This window comes from Pleurodeles waltl, chromosome 11 (genome assembly GCF_031143425.1).
Source record: "Pleurodeles waltl isolate 20211129_DDA chromosome 11, aPleWal1.hap1.20221129, whole genome shotgun sequence".
NCBI classification, from domain to species: domain Eukaryota; kingdom Metazoa; phylum Chordata; class Amphibia; order Caudata; family Salamandridae; genus Pleurodeles; species Pleurodeles waltl.
This window is the reverse complement of record NC_090450.1, coordinates 491721704-491745554: the sequence shown is the minus strand read 5'-3', so window position 1 is coordinate 491745554 and position 23851 is coordinate 491721704. Positions and strand designations below refer to the sequence as shown.

Sequence of the window (23851 nt, the reverse complement as noted above, 5' to 3'; positions counted from 1 at the left end):
CAAGACAAGCAGTATGTGGTCACATAGTGGCCTGCACTCAAAATAATAGTGTACACTTAATCACTGTATGTCAAGTACAAATACAAGTCCAAATCCCAACCGCTGATCACCAATGTTAGAAATGGGGTCTTTGGTTGACAGTCAGGTTACCCCCTGTTCAAGCAAGGACCCTCACTCTAGTCAGGGTAAAAGAGAATCACCCTCAGCTAACCCCTGCTTACCCCCTTGGTAGCTTGGCAGAGCAGTAGGCTTAACTTCAGAGTGCTAGGTGTAAAGTATTTGTACCAACACACACAGTAACTTAATGAAAACACTAAAAAATGACACAACACCAGTTTAGAAAAATAGGAAATATTTATCTAAACAAAACAAGACCATAACGAAAAAAATCCAACCTACACAAGTCAAGTTATGAATTTTTTAAGATTAAACTCAAAAATAGCGCTTAGAAACAAAAATGCTTCGATGAGGTGTTAACACGGTGTCGTGACAGAGTCGTTCCCAAGAAGCCGACACCAGCGGCGCCGGACACGGAGTCGCGTAGACCCCCAAGTACAGTACCTTTGTTGAAGAGTGAAAACAAGTTGATGCGTGAAGTCGGGGATCGCGGTGTCTGTGCGAAGCGTTGAATCCGCGCACTCCGAGCGGCGTCGGTCACGACGTGGTGCGGTGACTTCCACAGAGTCGCGGACTTCAGCGGGGCTGCAGCGGCGTCGGGCCTGCGAAGAGCATCGCGTTCCAGTGAAGGTCACGGCTTCGGGTGCAGGCGGCGTCCCTGGATTCAGCAGCGGCGTCGGTCCGGAGTCGTCCGAAGTCGATTTCCTTGGATTTCCACCAGCTTTCCTTTCAAGGGCCCAGGGACTGGATAGGGCACCACTTGTCAGAGCAGGAGTCTCTCCAGGGACTCCAGGTGCTGGCAGAGAGAAGTCTTTTCTGTCCCTGAGACTTCAAACAACAGGAGGCAAGTTCTAAATCAAGCCCTTGGAGATTTCTTCACAAGATGGAAGGCACACAAAGTCCAGTCTTTGCCCTCTTACTCTGGCAGAAGCAGCACTGCAGGAAAGCTCCACAAAGCACAGTCACAGGCAGGGCAGTACTTCTTCCTCAGCTATTCAGCTCTTCTCCAGGCAGAGGTTCCTCTTGGTTCCAGAAGTGTTTCTAAAGTCTGTGGTTTTGGGTACCCTTCTTATACCCAATTTCTCCTTTGAAGTAGGCCTACTTCAAAGTAAAGTCTCTTTTGAATGTGAAATCCTGCCTTGCCCGGGCCAGGCCCCAGACACTCACCAGTGGGTCGGAGACTGCATTGTGTGAGGACAGACACAGCCCTTTCAGGTGTAAGTGACCACTCCTCCCCTCCCTCCTAGCACAGATGTCTCGTCAGGAAATGCAGACTACACCCCAGCTCCTTTTGTGTCACTGTCTAGTGTGAGGTGTAACCAGCCCAACTGTCAAACTGACCTAGACAGGGAATCCACAAACAGACAGAGTCACAGAAATGGTATAAGCAAGTAAATGATCACTTTCTAAAAGTTGCATTTTCAAACGCACAATCTTAAAATCAACTTTACTAAAAGATGTATTTTTAAATTGTGAGCTCAGAGACCCCAAACTCCACATGTCCATCCGCTCCCAAAGGGAATCTACACTTTAATCAGATTTAAAGGTAGCCCCCATGTTAACCTATGACAGGGACAGGCCTTGCAACAGTGAAAAACGAATTTAGCAATATTTCACTGTCAGGACATATAAAACACATTACTATATGTCCTTATTTAACCATACAGTGCACCCTGCCCTTGGGGCTACCTAGGGCCTACCTTAGGGGTGCCTTACATGTAAGAAAAGGGAAGGTTTAGGCCTGGCAAGTGGGTACACTTGCCAAGTCGAATTTACAGTGCGCATTTACACACACAGACACTGCAGTGGCAGGTCTGAGACATGATTACAGGGTTACTTGTGTGGGTGGCACAACCAGTGCTGCAGGCCCACTAGTAACATTTGATTTACAGGCCCTGGGCACCTCTAGTGCACTTTACTAGGGACTTAACAGTAAAACAAATATGCCAATCATGGAGAACCAATTACATACACATTTTAAACAGGAGCACTTGCACTTTAGCACTGGTTAGCAGTGGTAAAGTGCTCAGAGTAATAAAAACAGCAAAATCAGAGTCCAGCACACATCAATAACCTGGGGAACAGAGGCAAAAAGTTAAGGGAGACCACGCCAAGGATGAAAAGTCTAACAGGTAACATACTTAGGCCTTATTCCGAGTGCCATGTTGAGGAGTGCGATGATTGGCATCTTTGACATGACAATATATACCTGGGGGAAATTGTGTGAGTGCACTCCTTATTGCTCCCAATAGTTACTGAGTGTAGTCAATTCCACACCACTCATAATTCAGACTCTCCTCAAACAGGGATTTGTGCACAGCTCAAAATTAACCGACCCACTTATAATCAGGGCCTTCGTGTGGTTCCAACCCTTTGTTGACTTATTTATGAGTTGTGCACTGGAGAGAGGCTAAAATGACCAGAGCTGAAATCACCGAATACAGTTTATTAATCCTCCCCTGCACCATGCTACTGAGATTCCTGGGCAGATTTACTGGACACACTCGCACGTGATTTCCTGATTGGAGCTCTGTGACTCTGTGCACACTGGGAGACAACAGGTGCGGATTCACACCCAGTGCAACTTTTACATGGTCAGGGCGATACTTCCTCCTAACACTCCACCCACCTTGTGATCGGGACCTCTGAGGTATGTGAGGTAACGTGGGTTGAAAGTGTTTTTTTCACTGCCCGTAGTTCCTGTTTATTTTTAAGTGTTCCATCCCCAAAATTGTCGGTTGCAACAATGTGTCAAGTGCAACACTGATGATCATATAGCATTTTTGTAATCCCCTTGTATTTGGCAGGATGCCTGAGCACAGAAGGGCAGCTACAGTTTTGACGGTTATTGACTGTGGTCTGCTGTCTTTGTGAGCAGGATGTGCACTAGACCGTGTTTCTGCCATAAATGTACATGCCAGAGATGCATGTGGACTTGTGGGGTTCCTGAGAACAGCTATTGCAGCATTTTCGCACATATTTTGAAAGTAGAACACAGCATGCATCTCATCACCATGCCTTCAAATGTCCCTTTTTCTCTTTTATTTTATAAAGTCTCTGTAACTTTTAAAGCTAGGCAAAAAAAAGTCGAAAATAAAGCATTCATACGTAAGACCTTTCTGATAACTTTCACAATTGCGCGTACACTATGTGCATTATTTAAGCCTTTGTCAAGTGCTCTTGCTGCATACCAATTCATTGTGTTTCACCCACTATGCCACTTCAGCCAGAGACCAGTCATACGCAGATGAATTAGTACCAACCAATCACAGTAGCCTGCTCGGAGCTTTGATTCGACCACATGTTGCTGTGGTCTTTCAGACTAGTGATCGTATTTCTTGGGTATAGAAATCCTGCCCACCCGCCACCATGCACAGACACTGTAACTACATTAACACCATAACACGTAACTGCCTTCCTGGAAAGGAGGGCACACTCCAGAGAAAAGAAATAGGAAATAACATCAAAAAGAGAACTCAGCCTATCAGTTATCATTAAAATTAACGTTGCGTGAATCCCAAGTGCTTGTGCCGGGCAGTGAAACTGCAACTGGCATCCGAGTGTGTCCGCATCATTTCCTTAGACATACCCCAGGTGGCGCAGAAGTGAAATTCTGAAATTAGTCATCTCTCACATGCCCTTCTTCAACGACCTATTTTAAGATGTGCTCTGTTTTCTTTTTTGTGATGTGGCTTCGCAGAAGCAAACCACAAGAAAAGCAATTTATTATGAAATAAAACAGGCATTCCAACAGCCAGGCGCTATGAACTTTTGTTTCCAGTTAAAGTTGTTGTGCGCTGAGGCCGAAAGGGACGGCTCAGTTTGAAGTGAGGCGATGGGAGTTCATCATATGTATTGGTAAACAAAGTTAGAATAAAATAGCTGTTGTAAGTTAGAAGTAACGGGATTCAGTGTGAAAATGTAGGATATATTTAATTATGCTCCAAACGTCACATTATGTAATAGGTATTTCAGAGGGAGTAATTAAACTACTTCTGGCACGCGCGTGCTTACTCAAATATATTTACATTTTACTTGGTTAAACTTACTCATCTGAAGCGGAATACAGAACAATAAAAAAGAATTGCAGAGGCAGCTCACCCGTTTAATAATGCCCCATAACTCAAAGGGTCGCTAAAGTTTTGCAGTGTTGCACTTGATGCGCGGCCCGGAGATCCTTGAAGTGACAGGCGCGCGCCTGATGGGATAGCACCCCAGCCCTCAACCCACCAGGCATGCATGACTATGTAGGTTTAGAGGTTTGATCTCAGTGCTTTGTTAGAGAGGTGGCATTTGGAAACACAGCTCAGAGATCTGTCAGGGTAGCAAAGCCAAAGGCTGCCTTGTGACACACTAACGGCTGAAATGACAGCACAGGGTCCAATTAGGCCCTTTACCTGCCTTCATACTTAAGTTGTTATGTGAGGTAGGCCATGTCTGAGGGCCTAATTGCAAGGTCGAGTGAGGCAACTAGGGTGGACACCAGTGGGAGTCACTCGAAGTTAAGAAAACTCTCAAATGCTGTGTGGGCATGCATGGGCGTCGTGTGTATTCTTTTGTGTGTGTGTGTGCACGTGCGTGTGTATGTACATGCATGTATGTATGTCTAATGCTGGGCCTGGCGTAATGATGCTTCATGTTTAGTACCACTGGTCCTTGGCCTAATAGTGGTAATATTTTGCATCTTTTGGGCATCCGGACATGCCCTTGCTGCACCTGAGTGCTGGTAGGGTGAGTGAGCCGACGAGGGAGCAGTGGCTATATTACCATAACTTCCCTGTGGAAGTTGTCGGCGTTACGTGACAGAACCACCGTGTGCGCCTTTGTTTCTAAAGCGCGCACGAACCACAAGTGGCTTCTTGGAGCCGTGAATTAGTCTAGTTAACACAGTACAGCTCAACTAACCAGTAAAGGAAGAGATTTTCGTTGGTGTTCTGAAACCAGCTGGGACAGCCCATTATAGTTGCGCAGTGAAAGAGGACTATTCGGCAGAGGAAGGAATTAAGATGGTTTAAACAAACAAAAACAGAAAGCCAATGGTTTGCCGTCTAGCTGAGCCTTTCACATTGACGTTCTAAGCCACGTGACTGGCCTTACTCTTTCTAAATGACTATCAGTCATTAGTTAGAAATCAAACACACCAAACCCATTTTCAGCGCATTTTTACAGCGCAGACATGCACAAAGTATCTTAATTGTATCTATTTTAAAATAAATGTACAATGCACGCATAACAATGCGTATGCGATGCACATCCATTTCAAAGTAGATTTTTATTGCAGTATGTATTGGGGTTATTTATAAACGGTACGGTCGCATCAGAAATTGTGTTTGTGTGTTTTTGTGCAGGGTTGTGGTGTTTTGGCTTCTGATAATGCTCGGTTGAATATGTCAATCTCACATCATTGAGGTTTCCCGTTATATATATTGTTAGCGATTATGTGATTCTCTGCTGTGTTTCTTAGTTCGCTTTAAACTGATTACAAAATATCAGTGAAGAGAAGAGATATTTCCTTCGATGTAGATTCATATTTTTTAATTGGTAAAATATAAAATATTTGTTTGTGCAGGCCAAGCTTCGGTTCCGCGTAAAATGCGATTTTCTCCTCAGTGTAGTGTTGTGTAGCACATATTGGAAGAGAGATAGTTTACAGCCATCTCAGTAAGTTCTTCATTCAGTTTTGGAACAATCCCTCAGAAACAGCAAGAAGAGCATTTTACTGTATTCCTTACACACCCGCACTGCCATATACTTTTTAAAACAATTATATTACATAAAACTCAATTTTTTGGTTAAACTACTTGAGTTCTTTATTTATTTTCTTAAAGCGACGACAGTTTGTTCTGATAGAATGTTAGACAACAAAACACGAGCATAAGGTGATGTTTATTTTAAACTTAGCGAAGGACTTACGTATACTATGCATTTTTCTAAAGTAAATGCACACATTATTTTGTAAAAGTAAGTCGTAGCATCGTTGTAAATGTAGTATACCTTTCTAAATTATTCGCATTGTTAGCTTTTGACAAGTATATTTTATCAATATAAAATGCATATTTGTGTACTATTGCTGTTGTATGTGGCATCTGCTAGTTTTCATTATCTTTATTGGTATTGTATAGCATTGGGTTGTAAGTAGAATTGTTTCTATTACCTTTTTCATTTCAAAACTAAGTTGGGTTCAGGGAATGATCATCACCAGAATAAATCAATAAATTAATGTGGGAATTAAAAAGCATACGAGACCTTTTATTTCTGGAGTGAAAGAGATGATCACTGGGTGGTCAGATGCAAAATTATATCGGGATTAACTCTCTATTAATTTGGCGAACAATCTGGTGATATTTTGGTATAACTCACCAAAAATGGCCTGTCGATGAAGTTTAAAAAAAAAAAAAAAACGGGAGATATAACTCCATAGAAGTGCTTCAGTTGCCTAAAATGTGTTTTAATTACGTCTCTCACAGGGTATTTTTAGTCTAAAAATGGGCCCAAATATTATTTGCAACTGTTTTCACACTACCACATATTTTGAGGTGAGCGCCAGTCACTCAACTAACGTTTTGCGTTCTCTGATACTTCATACATCTTGCATGTGCTAACAGCGAGCACAGTAGTTTAAATATTGTCATACCTGGGGGTGTGTGAACTTCGCATAATTTGCTTTCACGTAATTATCTGGAATTTCCGGAATATTATGCATAATTACATGAAATGCAAATCCATCATTTATCTCTATATTTTAGCTCACTATGCGTCCTTATGTTAATTTTTGAGGCAAGGGCGCAATTCACAAAAAAAACAAAACATGAAAACAAAAACTGCAGCCGTTCGCGTTCTGGAGGTTTACGTTAATCTTGCACTCCCACGCTATAATTTTTCTGCAGTTGGTGGCATAAGTGTTCAACATGGAATGAATGTGCTTTTATTTAAGGAATTTCACCTAAGAAGTGTAATCCAAAATTCACGAATTTAGGGCAGCATAATTTAAATTTCACCCAGGCCTAGTAAGCTGTGCTCATTATTCACAGTTTTTGTATTGATAGAACAATCAGATACAAAAACACTGCAGTTTGCACAACAGTGTCGCACCCCTAGGCAGGTTTCCATTTCCATATAATTGTAGTAGAAGGATATCACACCTCATGAATATGAAATGATTTTGCTTCTAGATCAGCTCCATCTACTTCTGGTTTACAGGAGACTATCTTAGCTGAAGAGCAACTATTTGCATAAAATCAAATCTGCGTAGGAATAACATAAGGCTTGTAAATGTCTCCTCCCCCCGAAATATAAAAAACCCAGGGAGATTATTGTGCCTTTGTCATTTAACTTTCTCAAATCTGCTTTAATCCCAAGAAAACTAGAACTTTGTGGGAAGAAAAAATTATCGCATTAATGCTATGCACCATCAAAACACACAAAAAACACAGCTGAATTCTTATATATTACAGCAATCAAATGCATAATTACAGTAAATTAACTGAAGTACCACATGTGGTTTACTGTAGGCAAATAAAGGTCTGATCTTTCCGACACCCCTTATGGTACAATTGACCTGGACAAGTGCCAAAGTTTACCACCTTTTACTGGATAAAATCAGACAACAGCTGAACTGAAAACAGCAACCCATGAACAAATTATTTCCTGCTTGGATTCTGCATACTGCATATGTCCCTCAACCCCCCCAGTGCCCTGCCAACGACTGTATTCCATTCCATTGCCTGACACATCTACTCCAAAAAGATTTTAACCATTACTCCCCAATTTTAAGAGGCTTTTGTAGGCTGAACTATGAAGCAAGTGCCTGATTTAAATCTGAGGCCTCACCTTCAGAGCTGTACACCACCTATTCTGGGTCACCTGATTCCCTGCTGTGGTGCCAAAACATGGTTTATGAGTATGAATGGTCTTCATTTGGAAACACAAAAAATGCAGGACTTCCCTATCACTCAATCAGTTGTTAACAAACTTTTCAACTAGCTGCTGAAACTCTCTATTAAACAAAGTACTGAACACAATCGCCTGTTTCAGAAAAGTATTTCAAGCTCTTCTTTCTCGTCTTCAGCTTCAACTTCTTATTTTCTACTTTTTACTGCTGGTCCTGTTGTGTTTCAACTTGTTTCAGTATTCTGTGGTTCCATGTAAACTGCCTGATACAATTTTGGTGGTGTTGTACCAGAGAAAATATTATATAATTAAAAATAAAACATTTACTTAGATGTATCAGAGTCTTTTTTATTCACTACGACAGGAGTTCGCAAGGAAAAAAGGGTTTAATTCCAGTCAATAGAAATATATGTAGGAAGTTTGAATCAACACACAGTATATATGTTTAAGTGTGCCTTTGGCAACATATGATGCTACAAGGGCTGATGTTCTGTTTAACAGATGTCTTGGAACTGGTTCAGGAGCCAGAGTACACACAAAGGTAACTGGACCACACTTGAGGGAATTGGGTCATTGACCTCTGATGTCCTGGGGATGATCTTTTTTGTGAACCAAAAACTAAGCACTATGTACACCCCCTTTAGCACTTACCTTTTAAGCTGGTGAAGCAAGCTGTCCAAGCAATTACTAAGGGACGTGTTGTGGGATTAATTACTCAGAACTTAACACCCAAAGTGACTCTTAATAAATCGATTGTCCAGCCAGTGTGATATCTTGAAAAAAAGACAAAGTACATTTCTTTCACAACATAACACTACAGAAATACATTTACTCTTTTTTTTAGATTAGTATTTTTTATTGAAAGATTTAAATTAATACATCAGATCCAACCAACAATCCGTTAGCGAAGCATAATATTAATAAATGGAATTAAAATTAATATTAACCATCAGTAGAAAATAATTCTATATGGTAAATAAAAACTATAACTACTTAAGAATACCAAAGAAGGAATGCAAGAAGAAGGGAGAAGAGAAAGGAAAAGAAGGATAAGAGAGTATGCAATATTAAGGTATCTGAAAAAACAAAACTTGCTAATTTGTTGAGAAAATAGGAAGGTTGAAAAAAGAAAAGACGGATAAATTAACACATAAGAAAAAAACCAAATCTTACGTTAGAAAAGGATAACATAGCAATTTGGCTTTTCAGCTAAGCAATAAAGTAGCATATCAAATTGTAAGCTGAGAAGTCAAATCAGGTGTTCTTTGCAGCCAAAGACAAGTATGGTGTTAACAGTTTCAACAGTTTTTTTCTCTTGCCTGCTAACACTGTTGTGTGTAGGTTATATTGATCCAAACAATGTCTGTGATAAACTAAATTCCACCAGTGTTGGTAAGAAACCTTTTCAGCAGATTTTCAACTGGAGGTAATCACCTGGTAAGCAATCGCTATAAGTAAATCTATTAGTTTACAACATAATGTACTGTAAGGCCACATATTGTTCAAGCCACCTAAAAAAAGTGCAGTAAGGGAGAATGGAGTATATATCTCTATAATATTTCCAATTGTAGACCAAACATTTTCTCAAAACTGTACAACCATGGGACATGAAAGAAACATAGGAATTTAGGTACCCAGATTAGTGTTACACCACCAACAAGTGTCTGCTTTACCTAACTTTAGCTTAAAAATATGTTCTGGGGAGCAGAACAGTCTATTATAAAAGAAATATAATTTTTGAATGAAGTTGGCAAGGCGAGCAGTAGAGTGAATTTTATCCCATATTTTCTGCCACAGGGAGATTGGTCAACTGGAGAGTAAATCTTGTTCCCATAGAAGTTGTATTCTGGATTTAGGCCTATCTACAGGGGTTGTAGCTAAAGTTTTATACATTAATGCTGCTTTGAAGGTGTGTATGATAGAATTATGGGGTAGCTGTGTGGTGGAATAATTAGGAGAGAGAGATGAAAGAGTTGCTAATGATTGTATAAGCATGAGATGTACAATTTGATATTCTTTGATATAGTTAGGGAATAAATTGTAAGAGGGTGAACGAGTTTGAAATGGAATAGGTGCATAATTGGGAAGAATTAACTGAGAAACTGTAAAAATACCTTCTGTGTCCAGCTACGCGAGAATAGTGGTTTCCAATTGTGTAAGGGCTGTTTATTATACCAGATTGGACTGCGTTGGAATTGTTCCAGTGAAGCCGAAACAGTAATACAATAGGGTTTAAATAGAGAACAGGAATGTGAGATCACTTAAGGTAACCAATATTTCAGGGATTGAGACATATATAGAATATTTTCATGAGAAAAAAGAAAGATTAAGGCCTATTCCAGTTTATACCATAGTTTAGATTGGGGTTCTAAAGGGTTTAGAAAGGAACATTGACATTGCCTAATAGTAAATGCTTTGTGATAAAGTGAAAAGTTAGGGAATTAAACCCCTCAATTGTTTTTGGTTTTTGTAGTTTCAGATGGTTGAGAGAGGTATGAGATATTTTACCATTCCATCAGAATTGTGATTCAGTTTTGTAAATAACAATGAAGTATTTCCCAGGGATCTTAAAAGGCAACATCATAAGAAAAAAGTAGATTACCGGAAGAATCATCATTTTAATTATGTCACATTAATCCTACCATGATAAAAATAGTGGTGACCATTTTTGAGACAACCTAATGATTTTAGAAAACAAAGCATCCATATTAGCTTTAAGTGTATGCTTGCGATTATTACGATATATTATCCCTAACCATTTAATCTTGTCAAGTTGCCATGCCAAATCCATATCTATGAATTTGGCTTTGAGACAAAGTTTATTTAAAGGCATCACATCAGATTTTTCTATATTAAGTTTATATCCAAAGACTTCTGAATATTGTTGTAACTGATCATAAAAGAGGAGAAGTATCTGGCTTAGAGATATAAAGTAATATATCATCTGTGTATGCAGTGAATTTAATATGAACATCTTTCTGTTGGGGACTGAAAAAATGATCAGAATGTTTCAGTCTGTACGAAAAAGGTTCCAAAGCTAAGATAAAAAGTAATGGTGATAAGGGACATCCCTGTCTTGTACCTCTAGTTAGAGAGAAATATGAGGAAAGTGACAAAGAGTATAATCGGGAAATTAATTGGAAATAACGTGCCAAAATCATGCCAACTTAGAGCTTGCATTAGAAACTGCCAATTGACTCTATTGCATGCTTTTTATGTGTCTAGTTTTATTGCCACCAAAGAATGTTTGAGTTTGGGTGCTGTGCTAGGGATGTTGAGTAAAACGTGTGAATTATCTACTATATTCCTATTTTTAACAAAACCAGATTGTTCAACAACAACTAACTCAGGCATAATGTTGTTTACTCTGCTAGCCAATGCTATTGCAAACATTTTACATTCTATGTTTATCAGCGTTACAGGGCAGTCATTTTTACATTGAAATTAATCTCTGTCTCTCGTAGGGATCACACATATCATAGCTTCAGTAAAAGTGTCTTACGATTTATTGACTGAGATAAAATGAATGATTAATTTAGATAGTTTAGGGAAGATTAGATTTGGAAAATTAAGGCAGAATTCAGCAGTGAATCCGCCTGGTCCAAGTGCCTTACCAGATGGTAGGCATTTGAATGGAGTAAATAACTCTTCTAATCATAGTGGTGTGTCCAGAGAGGTCAAATCAATCTGAGATGTTTTGCGCATTAAAGGATGAGAAAAATAGGTGTTAAGAGAGTCTTCAGAAGGTGTAGATTGAGGAGTATATAGATTTTGATAGTAATCTGCTAAGATTTGAGTAATGTCTGAGTCTTGAAAAAGAGTAGTACCTGATTGATTATTGATTTGATGGAGCTTTTTTCTTTCTGTCTTTAAGGTAATTGGCTAAAACATTGCCAGATTTATTCTTACCTCTGTAATATCGTGCATTCATTTTTAAGAGGGTTCCAATTGCTTTCTCTGTTGTAACCTTATTAAATTGAATTTTAGCTGCAACTAGCACTTATAAATCTGATTTATTATATTTTTAAATATAATATTTATGTGCCAATGTTTTAATGTTATTTAAGAAAGAAGCAGATTCTTTTTCCATGCTTTTCTGTTTATTGGAAACGTAATTATTGATAAAGCCTCTAGATGCAGTCTTGAAAGCATACCAGACAAATTGAAAGGAGATCTCACCTGTATCATTGATATCAAAATACTGTAGAATACATTCTTTGAATGAGGAGAGAAAATACTTGTCAGAAATCAGATGATTATTAAATCTCCATTAGAGATGCGTGATGCTTTCCAAGGAGTATTCAGATCTGTAGAATCTGTGCCATGGTCAGAAATCAAGATGGATCCAAATTCTGAATGCAAAATTGATTGGGTTTGGTTTTTACTAAGGAAGATGTAACATTTTACAGTTTGAGTTCTATGAGGAGTGGAATAAAAAGTATTTACCTGAAGAAAAGGGTGTGCTAATCTCCATGAGTCTGAAAGAGTGTTATGTTTGATGGTGCGTTGAAATGCTTTGTGGACTTTGTGAGGTATAAATTTAGTTGTAGAATGTCGGTCTAGGAAAGGATCTAGAATATTATTGAAGTCTCGGTATAATATTCAGTGATCTTGAGGGAGAAACGTTTCCCAGAAACTGGGATCAGGATTTGTGGGGTCACATATTTCATAATTGTATATGAAATGTAATTAAGTTTAAGTTGGACAATAACCCATCGATCTTCGTCATCATTAACTTGTTTAAATGTTATATTTATCTTTTTATGGCAGAGTATTGTCAACCTGCTTTTACCTTGGATTGACAGGGAAAAGTAAAGATCACCTACCCATTGCTTTTTAGCTTATTTACATCTAAATTAGTGAGTTGTGTTTCTTGGAGTAATGCAATGTGACAATGTAAATGAGATAAGTGTGAAAGCACTTGTTGGCATTTGATTGGGTTTCTCAAGCATTTAACATTCCAAGTTGTAATTCTCCACTGTGTGCCATAGGATGTCATTATTACAAATCATAGAGATTTAGTAAAATCATTAAATTAAAAATAGGTAGTTTCAGTAATGACCAAATGGTTTGCAGAAAGAATTGGAACAAAAGACAGAGATATTGAAAAGGAGAAAATAGGAATACAAAGTCCTAAAACAAAATAGTGGGAAAAAAGGCAACACTGGATGAAAGACCCTTATTTGCAGTATTACCATTAAGTTGAAAGAGAGACATCCCAAAGGATATAGAGAGAGTGTAGCGCCATAGAGAATGGGGCCAAACTTGACCCGTGCAATATTAATAGTAAACAATAAGAACAGACGCATACTATGTAAATCGAACACAGATGCTTATAATCCAGCAACAAAAACGACACCAAAAAAGGATTAAATTGAAAAGGATGGTGTGAAAAAGATAATAACTTAATATAAGAACTGAGGATCGTAACATATTTGGTGCACTTACCCAGAACAATAAGGGTATGAGTGTGCATAAATCAGTATACGACAACAATGGATGGTTGAACGTGGAAGACACTCAGATACAGACTCTGAAGGTTGATTGACGCTGGGAAGAAGACAAAAAACACGAGATCAGAGTATAGTGCTTATGTTACTTAAGTAATATATGAGACAAGGTAAATTAAAATATTATGTGATGTACATGACAAGAGAAATACAATAGATGCAGAAGTGCCATTTATTTATATTTTAGATATAGCTCCAGTTCCCATATCCTGAAGGCAATGCTATGGATGGAAGTCTTGTAGTTTATCTGGATCCTCAGAAGTGTAAGGTGTTTATAGTAATTTTGAAAACACAAGAATGGGCTAAACCATGTCATATGTTCAAAGATCTAAGCTGTGGATGAAATTCAAGAAAACGTTTCTGCCTGGCAGCTGTTGCGTTAGAGACATCCAGACCATTGCAAGGATTCAGCATGCTTACGACAGAGAGAATGTGCATTAAATCTGTATGCTGTAAGAAAATGATTATGATACCTCTTGGCCTGGTACTAGTCTCACTTACAGATGGTTTTGGACCCAGACAGTGTGTTCCCTGGATATTAAGTGGGCTTTTTTCTTGCAGTTGAACCTGTGAAAGGTAGTATCCGCTGCAAAAATGAGATCATGTTTGATCCTTCTGAGTTCTCAGGTATCCCATAGAAGAGCAAGTTATTCCTCCTATTTTTATTTTCCAAATCATCAGCTGTCCTTTTGAGTAGATTAATCTCTTTTGCAAGTGAGGCTAGATCTGGAGGTTAATGTACAATTTTGCTAATCCTCTGCTCCATTGCAGTTATTCGTTGGAAGTGAGAGTACCAATATTCTTCTCTTCTTAAATGAGAGGCATTAGTTTCCACCACCACTATAATTTCCTGCATGTTATCTTCCAAAGTGAAAAGTGAGGGTGATTTGGGAAGTGGTTCTGAGCCTTTCTTATGTTGTTTGACTGAAGTGGATGTATTTTTTGAAGTAGCACCAGATGGTGGAACTGTACATCCCATTCCTCGCTCGTTTGTGCCTTTCTTTAGGACTGATCAAGTTTTAGGAATTAGGTCCAATTGGTCTGGTTTTGTCTGATCGATTATCTTTGGGAAGGGAAGAGTAGGTGTTCGTTTATCTTTCGGTTTTGAAGATTTACTCATATAGGAATATGGGGCATAGAAGCTGTAGTATGAAAGATGCCGAGTATGTAATGTCAAGAAACCATGAATATGAGAAATAACTGAGAAAAAGACATATAATTGCATTAATAGTTCATATTACTGTGTTAGGATGCTTTTGGATAGGTAACCAAAGAAAACCTATTTAAACACAGCGACTGCTGTAAAAAGCAGCTGAATTGAAGGAAATAATAATAATTCATGTTAATTGTCTCAAGCGATTGGTAAACGTTGTCTCACTCAGTTTTCACAAAGTAAAAGGCAAGAGTAATCCATTTTGATGCGCTGTTCTTCTCATGAGTTCCTGTCAGGCAGTCAATATGGCGTCAGAAAACTAACGGCCACCGTGGGATCGCCATCCTTGCAGGGAGGGTGCCGCCGCATGGCGAAGGAGTCCCCCTGAGCATATTACAATGTTTATGCAGGGCTGACCGGCGGGAACATTGTAGTACGCCATTCCCACCGGGCTGCCTGGCGTGAACAGTGCTACAATATTTGTCTTGGCTCCCTTAAAGAAGCCAAGGCCAATACCATAGCACACAGCACCCTCGGAATGCGCACTGTCTGCCCTGGGCATGGCCGGTTCAGGGGCCCCCTTGTGGCCCCCAGCACTAGCTTTCTGCCCGCCTTCTCCCATGAGAAGGCTGGCAGAAAGCTGAGTTGTAATCAGCCAGGCGACGCTGAACTCAGCACTGCCCGAGTACAACTCAGACCACCATCGGACCATCGGGAACCATGTTCCCAGCGGAGGCAATAGTCCCCAGGCGGGTCTGCCCATCAGGGTATTAATGTGGCAGTCAGACTGCCACAGTTTCTGCGGTCCAACCATCACTGCAAAGCTTCATAATGTGGCCCTAAGGGCTTTTATTTTCCCTGCTTTCCCTGCTGTAAACTAAAGAATTGTCACTTCCAGGGACAAAACAAATGCATCAAAGGAATGCCTCCACCTTCGGATGTCGAAATCAGTGTTCTAGAAAAGGCAGTCTGAAACAAATGCGCAGAATTAAACAAATATTGCCAAGGCCAGCTGAGAGGCTCAAAGTCGAGCAGCCATTTTATAGGGCACGCACAATGCACCAATACATTTACTCTAATATCAGGAATATGCTAAAAACTAATGGAAATAGAAAGCTGATCCTTCACAGTGTTTTGAGTCATTCTGTTTTTGTCTCTGACTTTCGGTTGGAAACCTGATTTCTCTTTTGCCAGCTGTGCCTTTATCGCTACTGGGGAGTCTAAACAACAATTTGAGGGGTGAAAATCAAAAGTCTAAAGCTGCCATAGTCCTAAGTGGTACTAATTACATTGATCTGTGTACAACGTACTGAGTTTGAGGAGGGAACACCACTGCTGCAACCACCCACTTACAGATTCTTCTTCACGTAGCCCCACCTTCTTCTAGACAGCTATCTAGGGTTACAGGGCAGTCACAATCAGCCCGTAAATGGTTGCAGTCCCAATAGCAGCTGTCACAGAACCAAACAAAATCCCCTTCTCAAAGGAGATAGAAGCCCACTCCTAGTTTGACTTGTAAAGAGGAGCAGCTCCATAAGCATCTGAGTCTGCTCTGGCACTACAGGATCCTTGCTTGGACTGTGACATTGCCTGGGCTTCATAGTTGACTGTCTCCTTGAACTTATTGGTCCTTCCTCTGATCATCTCTTCCTTCTCCATGCGGCTGGGCTAGGCGGCCATTTAGATAGCATCCTTTTACAGAAACAGCTCAAGTGCTTCGCTGTCAGCATCAAGGACAGGCTCCTTTTCTCAGGGCAGATCTCTGCAGTTTCAGCAGGAATCCTTTGGCCTCATGTGATGTCCCCTCGCCTACCTGTGAAGGCGGCTGTCAGAGACACATGTCCTGGCTGATATATATATATATATATATATATATATATATATATATATATATATATATATGTTCAGCACCCTGCAAGGGTTGCTGCCTGGGCATTAGTGAGTGAGAAGGCTTTGAACGCTGGCTTTCAGCCACATTTTTGTACTATTTTACATAAATAATTAGCGAGTTCTATAAGCACAGTTCCGTAGATGACTTCAACTGGTTCTATTTCTTTTTGCTCATTCTCTCTAGAAAGACTAGGCCCAGTCTTTTCCTTTGAGTGTCTTCAGTAAGACGTGGTGGGGTTGGGTGTCTCTGACTCAAAGGACCCCAAAACAAGGGCACAAAAGAAACAGAGGCCTTCCCACTATCAACTTGAAGGGTATAAAACCTGAAGAGGAATAAAAAAGCAGAACAAGTGCAAAGGTAACCTGTGCACTTCAGAGGAAACAACTGTTGCCTGTCCCCTCACACCCTAAAAACTGGTGTATCACATAAATCAGGAATACACTGAAACAGCCGTGCAAAATATATTGTTTGTTTTCCAAAACCGTGTCCACTGTCCGCCCTCACACATGCACTCCATACGTTTTGAGCTGAAACATGTCCACCATTAACGAGAGTTGAATTATTCCCCTCAGTCTCTTTTAGATATACTGAGCAAGGACGGCAATAAAGCCTATGGTCAGTCAATCAGTATTTTTAGCTTACCCTACACCTCTGTACTAGAGGAAGTAGGATTCTATTACCCACCACCATCATCAACCAGCTGGGTTAACCCCACTGCATCTCAGCATCATAAGATAGATACCTCATTAAACATTCATAAGAGCTCCCTTAAGTTTCAGGATTGTAGCCCACACTGTTAACTGATGTCACCTGTGTGAGGAGGTACCCTATGATAAAGCATGCCACCTCCGGGTGGGTGATGGTTACCTTCTTGAAAACGGAAGATCTCATGTACACTTACGTTTACCATTATTTCTCGACTTTTGCAAAAGGTTACTCCTCTGTACATTAGGCCTTTCTTTACAATTAATAGGGTTGTCCTATCTGGTTTATTGTTACCCCTATCCCTTCTGTGCAGTTTATACATACACTCTGTACTCATTCTGCTACATGCCCATGGTTAATACACTCTTGCAATATCCTCACAGAACTGGATGTAGCCAAGAATCTGGTTGTAATGGATTGGCAGACCGAATTACAGGGAGAGACCAGGTAGCAACTCTCCCTGCACAAGTTACAGGTAAAAAGGCCCATCCTAACATTGCTCCCCCCATACCAAAAAGCCGAATATGGGTCGCACTCCATGATACATTTGGACCCTCAGAGCACAAATATTATTGTTGTGTGCACCTAGGCAAAAGAAAAAGATTTTTTTTAAAACAGAGTTGTACTCCTTGGGTGTGGGGTGCATGATCTTAGAGTCATGCATGAGACATTTCCATCCCAGCAGCCAAATATTTCAGAATATTTTGTGATACTCGGCAGATATGTCTTCCACTCACACTATTGACAACCTAAGACTTTAGCACAGCCTGCCATATTATCAGGTTGATCAGTTCAAAGACTAATCAGTATGTGCCAATGACCTGATCTATTCCTCTAATCTTGCAGAATCCTGTGGGAATTGAAACGTTACCATTCAGAACTGTGGTAATCGTGGCAAGAGTAAACTAAACACAGAAAACAAGATCAAATTTCGGGATCCTCACTGTTATCTAACCTTTTAGCTCTGTGTTCTCGGAGTTTAAGTATTACTCAGGCTGGCTCATTTTGAAAGGGCAGGAAAATTCATGTGAAAGTCATTTCAGGTATTTTTCAAATTGCAAATTTACAAGGACATGACAAATGCAATTTCCTTCAGCCACCTTTTTCATGATTTACCAGAATACAAATTGCATTTAAAAAAACAGCAAATTAGGTAAAATACTAAAGCCTTTTTGTCTTATATGGGGCACACCTGATTAGTGCTGGGTATTCAGTACCTCTACATTTCTCCACTTATTTAATATCCAGCTGGCACAGAAAATATATTTAATGGCGCACTGTGTTTTGACCTCTCACTGCCACTGCCTAATTTTCCAGCACATTCTATTGTTGATAGTGAATTGTAATATATTTGTATTTGTAAAATAGTGTATAATGACTTTGTTTGGCCTTGGATCTCCATAAATAGAGGATTTTCATGAGGCAAATAGAAACTTTGGGATTCTTTAACTATTCTCTTAGGACAGCACATAATTCATTCAGTGGATTTGAAGGGCCTCTTAGGAAAGCTGATGAGGGTTTTCCTGCCCAGTTAGCAACTCTTTTTACAGTGTGGACATTATATCAATGATGGCTGTAGGAAATATTTCCATATGCTCCATGTTCGAATCTTTGAAGTGTACAGGTAGAAGTTTTTTGTATTTGCCATTGCCTCTCTGTTCCCCTTTTTTGCTCACACTGAAATATTTTCATTTAGATTTGACAATTGGACTGGAAGTAGGGTTCACAAACCCAGGGAACCTTGAATTTGAGAGATATGTAGTACTCTGGGGCTATTGTGGTGTTGTTTACGTTTGTAGATGGGATTGTGTGATAAAACCCCTGCATAGCATGTTAAGTATGTGTATAAGCCGCAAGTCTGCATTAGTCATTCACATAAGTACCTTTCCACTTCTTTAGGACCCTGTGAGTAGACTCAAAATATTAACAAGTGTCAAAATACCGTATTTTATGAAGATTACAGAACCACATTTCCTCAAAGAAAGACACTTTTTGGGATTGGAGGAGGATATTAGGATCTACGGAAATGTATATTTAATGACAATTTCCAATTTTTGTTAACTAGTGTTCAGCATTATTTCTCATACTGTAATTTTATTTTTATCTTAGGTTGGTGTTGCCACGGCAAAACAGAAACCAAAAGCACAGTTTTGCTTTGGTAAGTAAACCACACTGAGAGGCTATTACTCATGTCATGTGGCACATGTCTGCTTATACATTTTCAAACTATGCACCAATCAAATCCCTTTGCGCAGATAATAGGCCTACCCGTGCTCGGCATTATCTGTTTAATAAGATAAACATGCTATTGTATCTACTCTATGTACTAGTATTGTTGTTTGTAACTTTAAAGTGTGAGGGGGATATTGACAAACAGAAAGTTCTATGTGAATATCGCTGCACACAGAGATTCACACTATATCGACATTGAGATCTGCACTTAGACAGTATTCACCAATTCAGTGGGAACAATTCCACCTCGGTTTATGTTTTTGAGTCTCCATCTCATTAAAAGAGGGGATGGAGCCTCCTACTCCTGAAATTATGACTGTAAAGTTACTACAAAAATCGTTACACCCGTTTGTGTAGTTCTTCACCATGGGGACAGAGAACTCCGAATGGGGGGTATAGGGAAGCACCACACACCTGCCCCTAAACTTACACAACTGGAAATAACAACCTTACTTAACTCATTTTTCCCTGTGACTACCTTACTAATAGAAAGCAAAACAGAAGCTCCAAAATCAAAGATTCATCCTACCCCACATACAAGGAAGAGAAGCTTCTCTGAGGAGGAGACGGACATTGTTACCATTATTTATTAAGAGGGCAGGGAACTGGCCTGCCTCCATTCAATCTCAGTGGAGTGCACATGCTTCAATGACGTTCAGGTGATGATGGGTGTCAATAAGGCATGACTTTTAAGCCCTATCCTTCCTTGAGTATCAGGTGTGTGAAGCCTGGGTGCTGCATATGTATTACATTACTTCAACATTATGATTTATTATTTTTGTTTTGACAATATTAAATCTCAAATAACATATTTGTATTACATCTTATTAAAAAAAAATTACCCTCACACACTCTCTGAGTAATGAGTGTATTGAATGTGTTTGGAGGTTAGTTATTTAATTGTAAAAAATATAATGAATGAAAAAGTTCCTGATTAAAATAAAGGAAATGACAATTTTATAATTTATTGTGGCAAATTGTTCACATTTAAATAATGACATATACATAATGAAAATCATTTACAATAAGAAAAAAATTACCAAAAGTAATTTTATCCTTAACATCAATAAAACATGATTAGATGCAATGTAACTTTTAAATACATTATTTCAGATTTTTTTTCTATGTGGTGTTAGTATTATTTCCTGCTTCCACTGATTTTAATTAGAGTGTGTTGCTATACCAATGATGGTCATGATACTGCACCATACTCAAGTCCAAGACTCTGCTGGAGTAGATTAGAGCCTGTTTTGTCAGAAGTACTACTGTAATAGATGTTGGTGTAACTTAGTGTATGAGAAGTGTGAGGTTCATATACAGGTGATGTTTGAAGAAGACAAGAAAACGTTAATATCTCTAGTTGCTCTCCAATTTTTAATGCAAGCATATTTCCTATTAATGCAAATGCTCTACAGATTAGAAGTATTTATTCACCCGGCTGTTAGCCTAAAAGTCAATAATCTTTGCAGTTTGCTGTTTAATTGGTAGCTGCTCAAATAACAGAGATTATTTATTATTCAGCTGATCACTGGATAAATGACACGCAGAATTGTAATTCCTCTGATGTGAACTAAAGCAGACTCCAATTTCGATTAGAGGAATGAAAATGTAATGTCCTTGAAAGCGAGTTACAATCAGGTGACCGGCAGGTGAAGTCACCTGGCCTGCTTCTCACAGGTTGCATTAACAGCAGAGCAGAGACCAAGGGTTCAGGAGAGGAGCAGAGATGCTTGGGTGGGGGGGAGGCCGGTGAGAGAGAGGACAAATGTAGATAGCAGTAATGAGAGTTAGAGGCTGGTACCGCAGTGCTTAATTTTTTAACATAAAATAAGTGTCAGGGCTTTTCTTCCGATGTCCACTGCAGGTTCCACCACCCATTCTCCGCCCCAGCTCTGTCAATGACTGTACCAGCACAACTACTACTCATCACACTCCTACAAGTGTGACCGTTCAGACTATTCCAGGCCCCCAAATCCATAATAATGACTTCGGCAGCAGGCATTAATTATTTTTAATGTGTAGTGAATAAATAAATTAATGTTGTTGTGCTCATCTCTAAATTAGACAAACAGCGCCACCATGTAGCAGATTGTCAGAGGTGCTGATGTTGACAATTAAGTGCCAGAGCAGAACACCGGAAACCACTGGCTCAAATTAAGCACTTTGGTTAGAAGAGTTAAGAGACAATGAGGGAAAGCAGAGAGGTGGAGGGAAGAGAGCATGGACCGATGGGGTCAATAGCTATAGTGGACCCGTTGGGAGGGAGAGATTTGAGGTAGAGGACAGAGAGACAGATGGGGAACCCGAGAGATTGGGGAACGAGCAGATAAACAAGGGAGAGTAAAGAGGCTGATGGGAAGGATTGAGAGACTTGAAGGAAGATATTAGCAACTGTGGGGAGAGGCTGTCATGAGAGAGCACAGGCCAGGAACAGCAAGGGAGAGAGGGGGCAGATTTTAAGAGGGATAGTAAGATATTGGCAGGAAGAGCTGGGACAATGGTGAAGAGACTTTGAACAGAGCTAAGAGACTGGGGAGAGAACATACAAAAACCGTGAGAGTTGACAGCCCAGATGGATGAGCAGGCAGACTGATGGAAGAGCTGAGGCTGGTGTGAAGAAGGAACAGATGGGAAGTAAAAGGGGACGTAAGGGGGAGAGTGAAGAGACTGGGATGGAGAACAGACAGACTAGGGAAGAATGATGAAACTGATAGCGAGAGAGGAGAAGATAGGTATTTTTGATGTGCGGAGACGTTACTCATAAAAATCCTACTTGCAAATCCCTTTGCGGATAGCAGGCAGTTTACCTTTGTGAATCAGGCCCTGAGAGACTGGCGATAGAGCGAATAGGATAGAAGGGAGAGCAAACATATTGGGAGGCAAAGAGGAGAGATGCTGAGCGTTTTTTGGTCCCAATGTTGTTCTGTACTTTTCTTTTTCACGATTCCTGTTGTGAGTTTCCTTCACAATATATTTTCTAAGTTTCTAGTGAGATTCCCTAGCTCATCAAAAACGGTTTGGGCCCAATTCACGATGGCACTTATGTATGATAAAGTTACACGTGGAGTCGCCGAATGCATAAGTTTACAACACATTAGTACCTTTGTTAAACGGGCCCTTAGTCTCCAAATGGAACTGATAGACTGAAATAAAGTGCCTTAACTGTTAAAGCATATTAAAATAGCATTACTAATAAAATGGATTTAAAAGTGTCTGGAAAGGGTGGTAGGTTGCAAAAAAAGCCAAGTAAATATTTCTGGGTGGGTGTCTTCTTTGGGTATAAAGGTTGAACTTTAAATAGTTATTAAACGTTAACAAATATAAACATTTTTAAGGACTAAACGTAGATGAATTCTTTATGTTAAGTGATGACATAGAAAAATGGTATAAAAATGATTAAAGATTTCATCTTTGTCAACCCATTTACAAATGGGGTGGAAACAGAAGGAGCTCTTTTAATTTCTGAAATGCTCCCTTCCTGTGTCAGTTGTATTTGATAGTCAACTTGGCAGCACAAAGTAATTGGTCACGTGTCTCTGTTTGCAGTTATTGAACCTCGGTGGCTACCGTACCCCAGTGTGATGCCCACCCACCTTCTTGCAACACCAGCACAGTGTTATAATTGCAGTGGTGCTGCTACCTCAACATGTGGCACTATCATCTTCTCAGGACATGATTTTCTACATTGGTTAGATTGCAGAGGTGCAGTACTTTGTGTTCCCTCTTTTGGCAGTGACACGCAACTCGCTGATAGACAGCTGTGTAAATCACTCTTAATTTTCTAGTTATTATAAATAAAAATACATGTGGGTCACTTTTACCCCTCAAAGCTTTCATGATGAAAGGAGAAAGAAATGACTATTGGAAGAACAATAAGTAACGAAGCAAGGAAAGGGTGCTAGGAACAAATAATGAATATTTACCACACAATGTAGTTGCACATTTAACATGATGCTGAAAATTGTGTTTTATTCCATTGCTTTCTCTTCCAGTTATCAATGCTTTGTCCCAGCGGTACTTCCTACAAGCAAGTGATCAGAAGGATCTCCAGGACTGGGTGGAAGCACTGAACAGAGCCAGCAGGATTACGGTACATACTAGGTTCAATCCAATCTTATGAGCCTAATGAATCTTGATTCATCGTTTGTACTACCCATTGAGCCTATTTATCTACCTACAAATCATTGTGTTTTGTCTTTGGAACTTGAAATTCTGCACATCAAATGTTATTCATTTTCTGTTTAACCCGTTATTCATGATTTAATGGGGAGTGTGTGTATGTGTGTGTGTGAGTGCAGGGCCTGCCTGCTTTAGCACCGGTGGCACCCAGTGTGACATTGATTGTAGGTGCCT

At 39.7% G+C, this 23851-nt stretch overlaps 1 protein-coding gene across 5 annotated transcripts in view; it reads left to right on the top strand.

Annotated features, from left to right (window-relative positions):
- Nucleotides 1-23851, top strand: part of PLEKHA2 (pleckstrin homology domain containing A2) — a 766829-nt gene that overhangs the window by 492653 nt on the left and 250325 nt on the right. For all 5 annotated transcript variants that reach the window (XM_069213872.1, XM_069213873.1, XM_069213875.1 and 2 more), the window contains 2 exons: nt 19376-19424; nt 23491-23588. In XM_069213872.1, coding sequence (XP_069069973.1) covers nt 19376-19424; nt 23491-23588 — 147 coding nt within the window. The remainder of the gene's footprint in view (nt 1-19375; nt 19425-23490; nt 23589-23851) is intronic.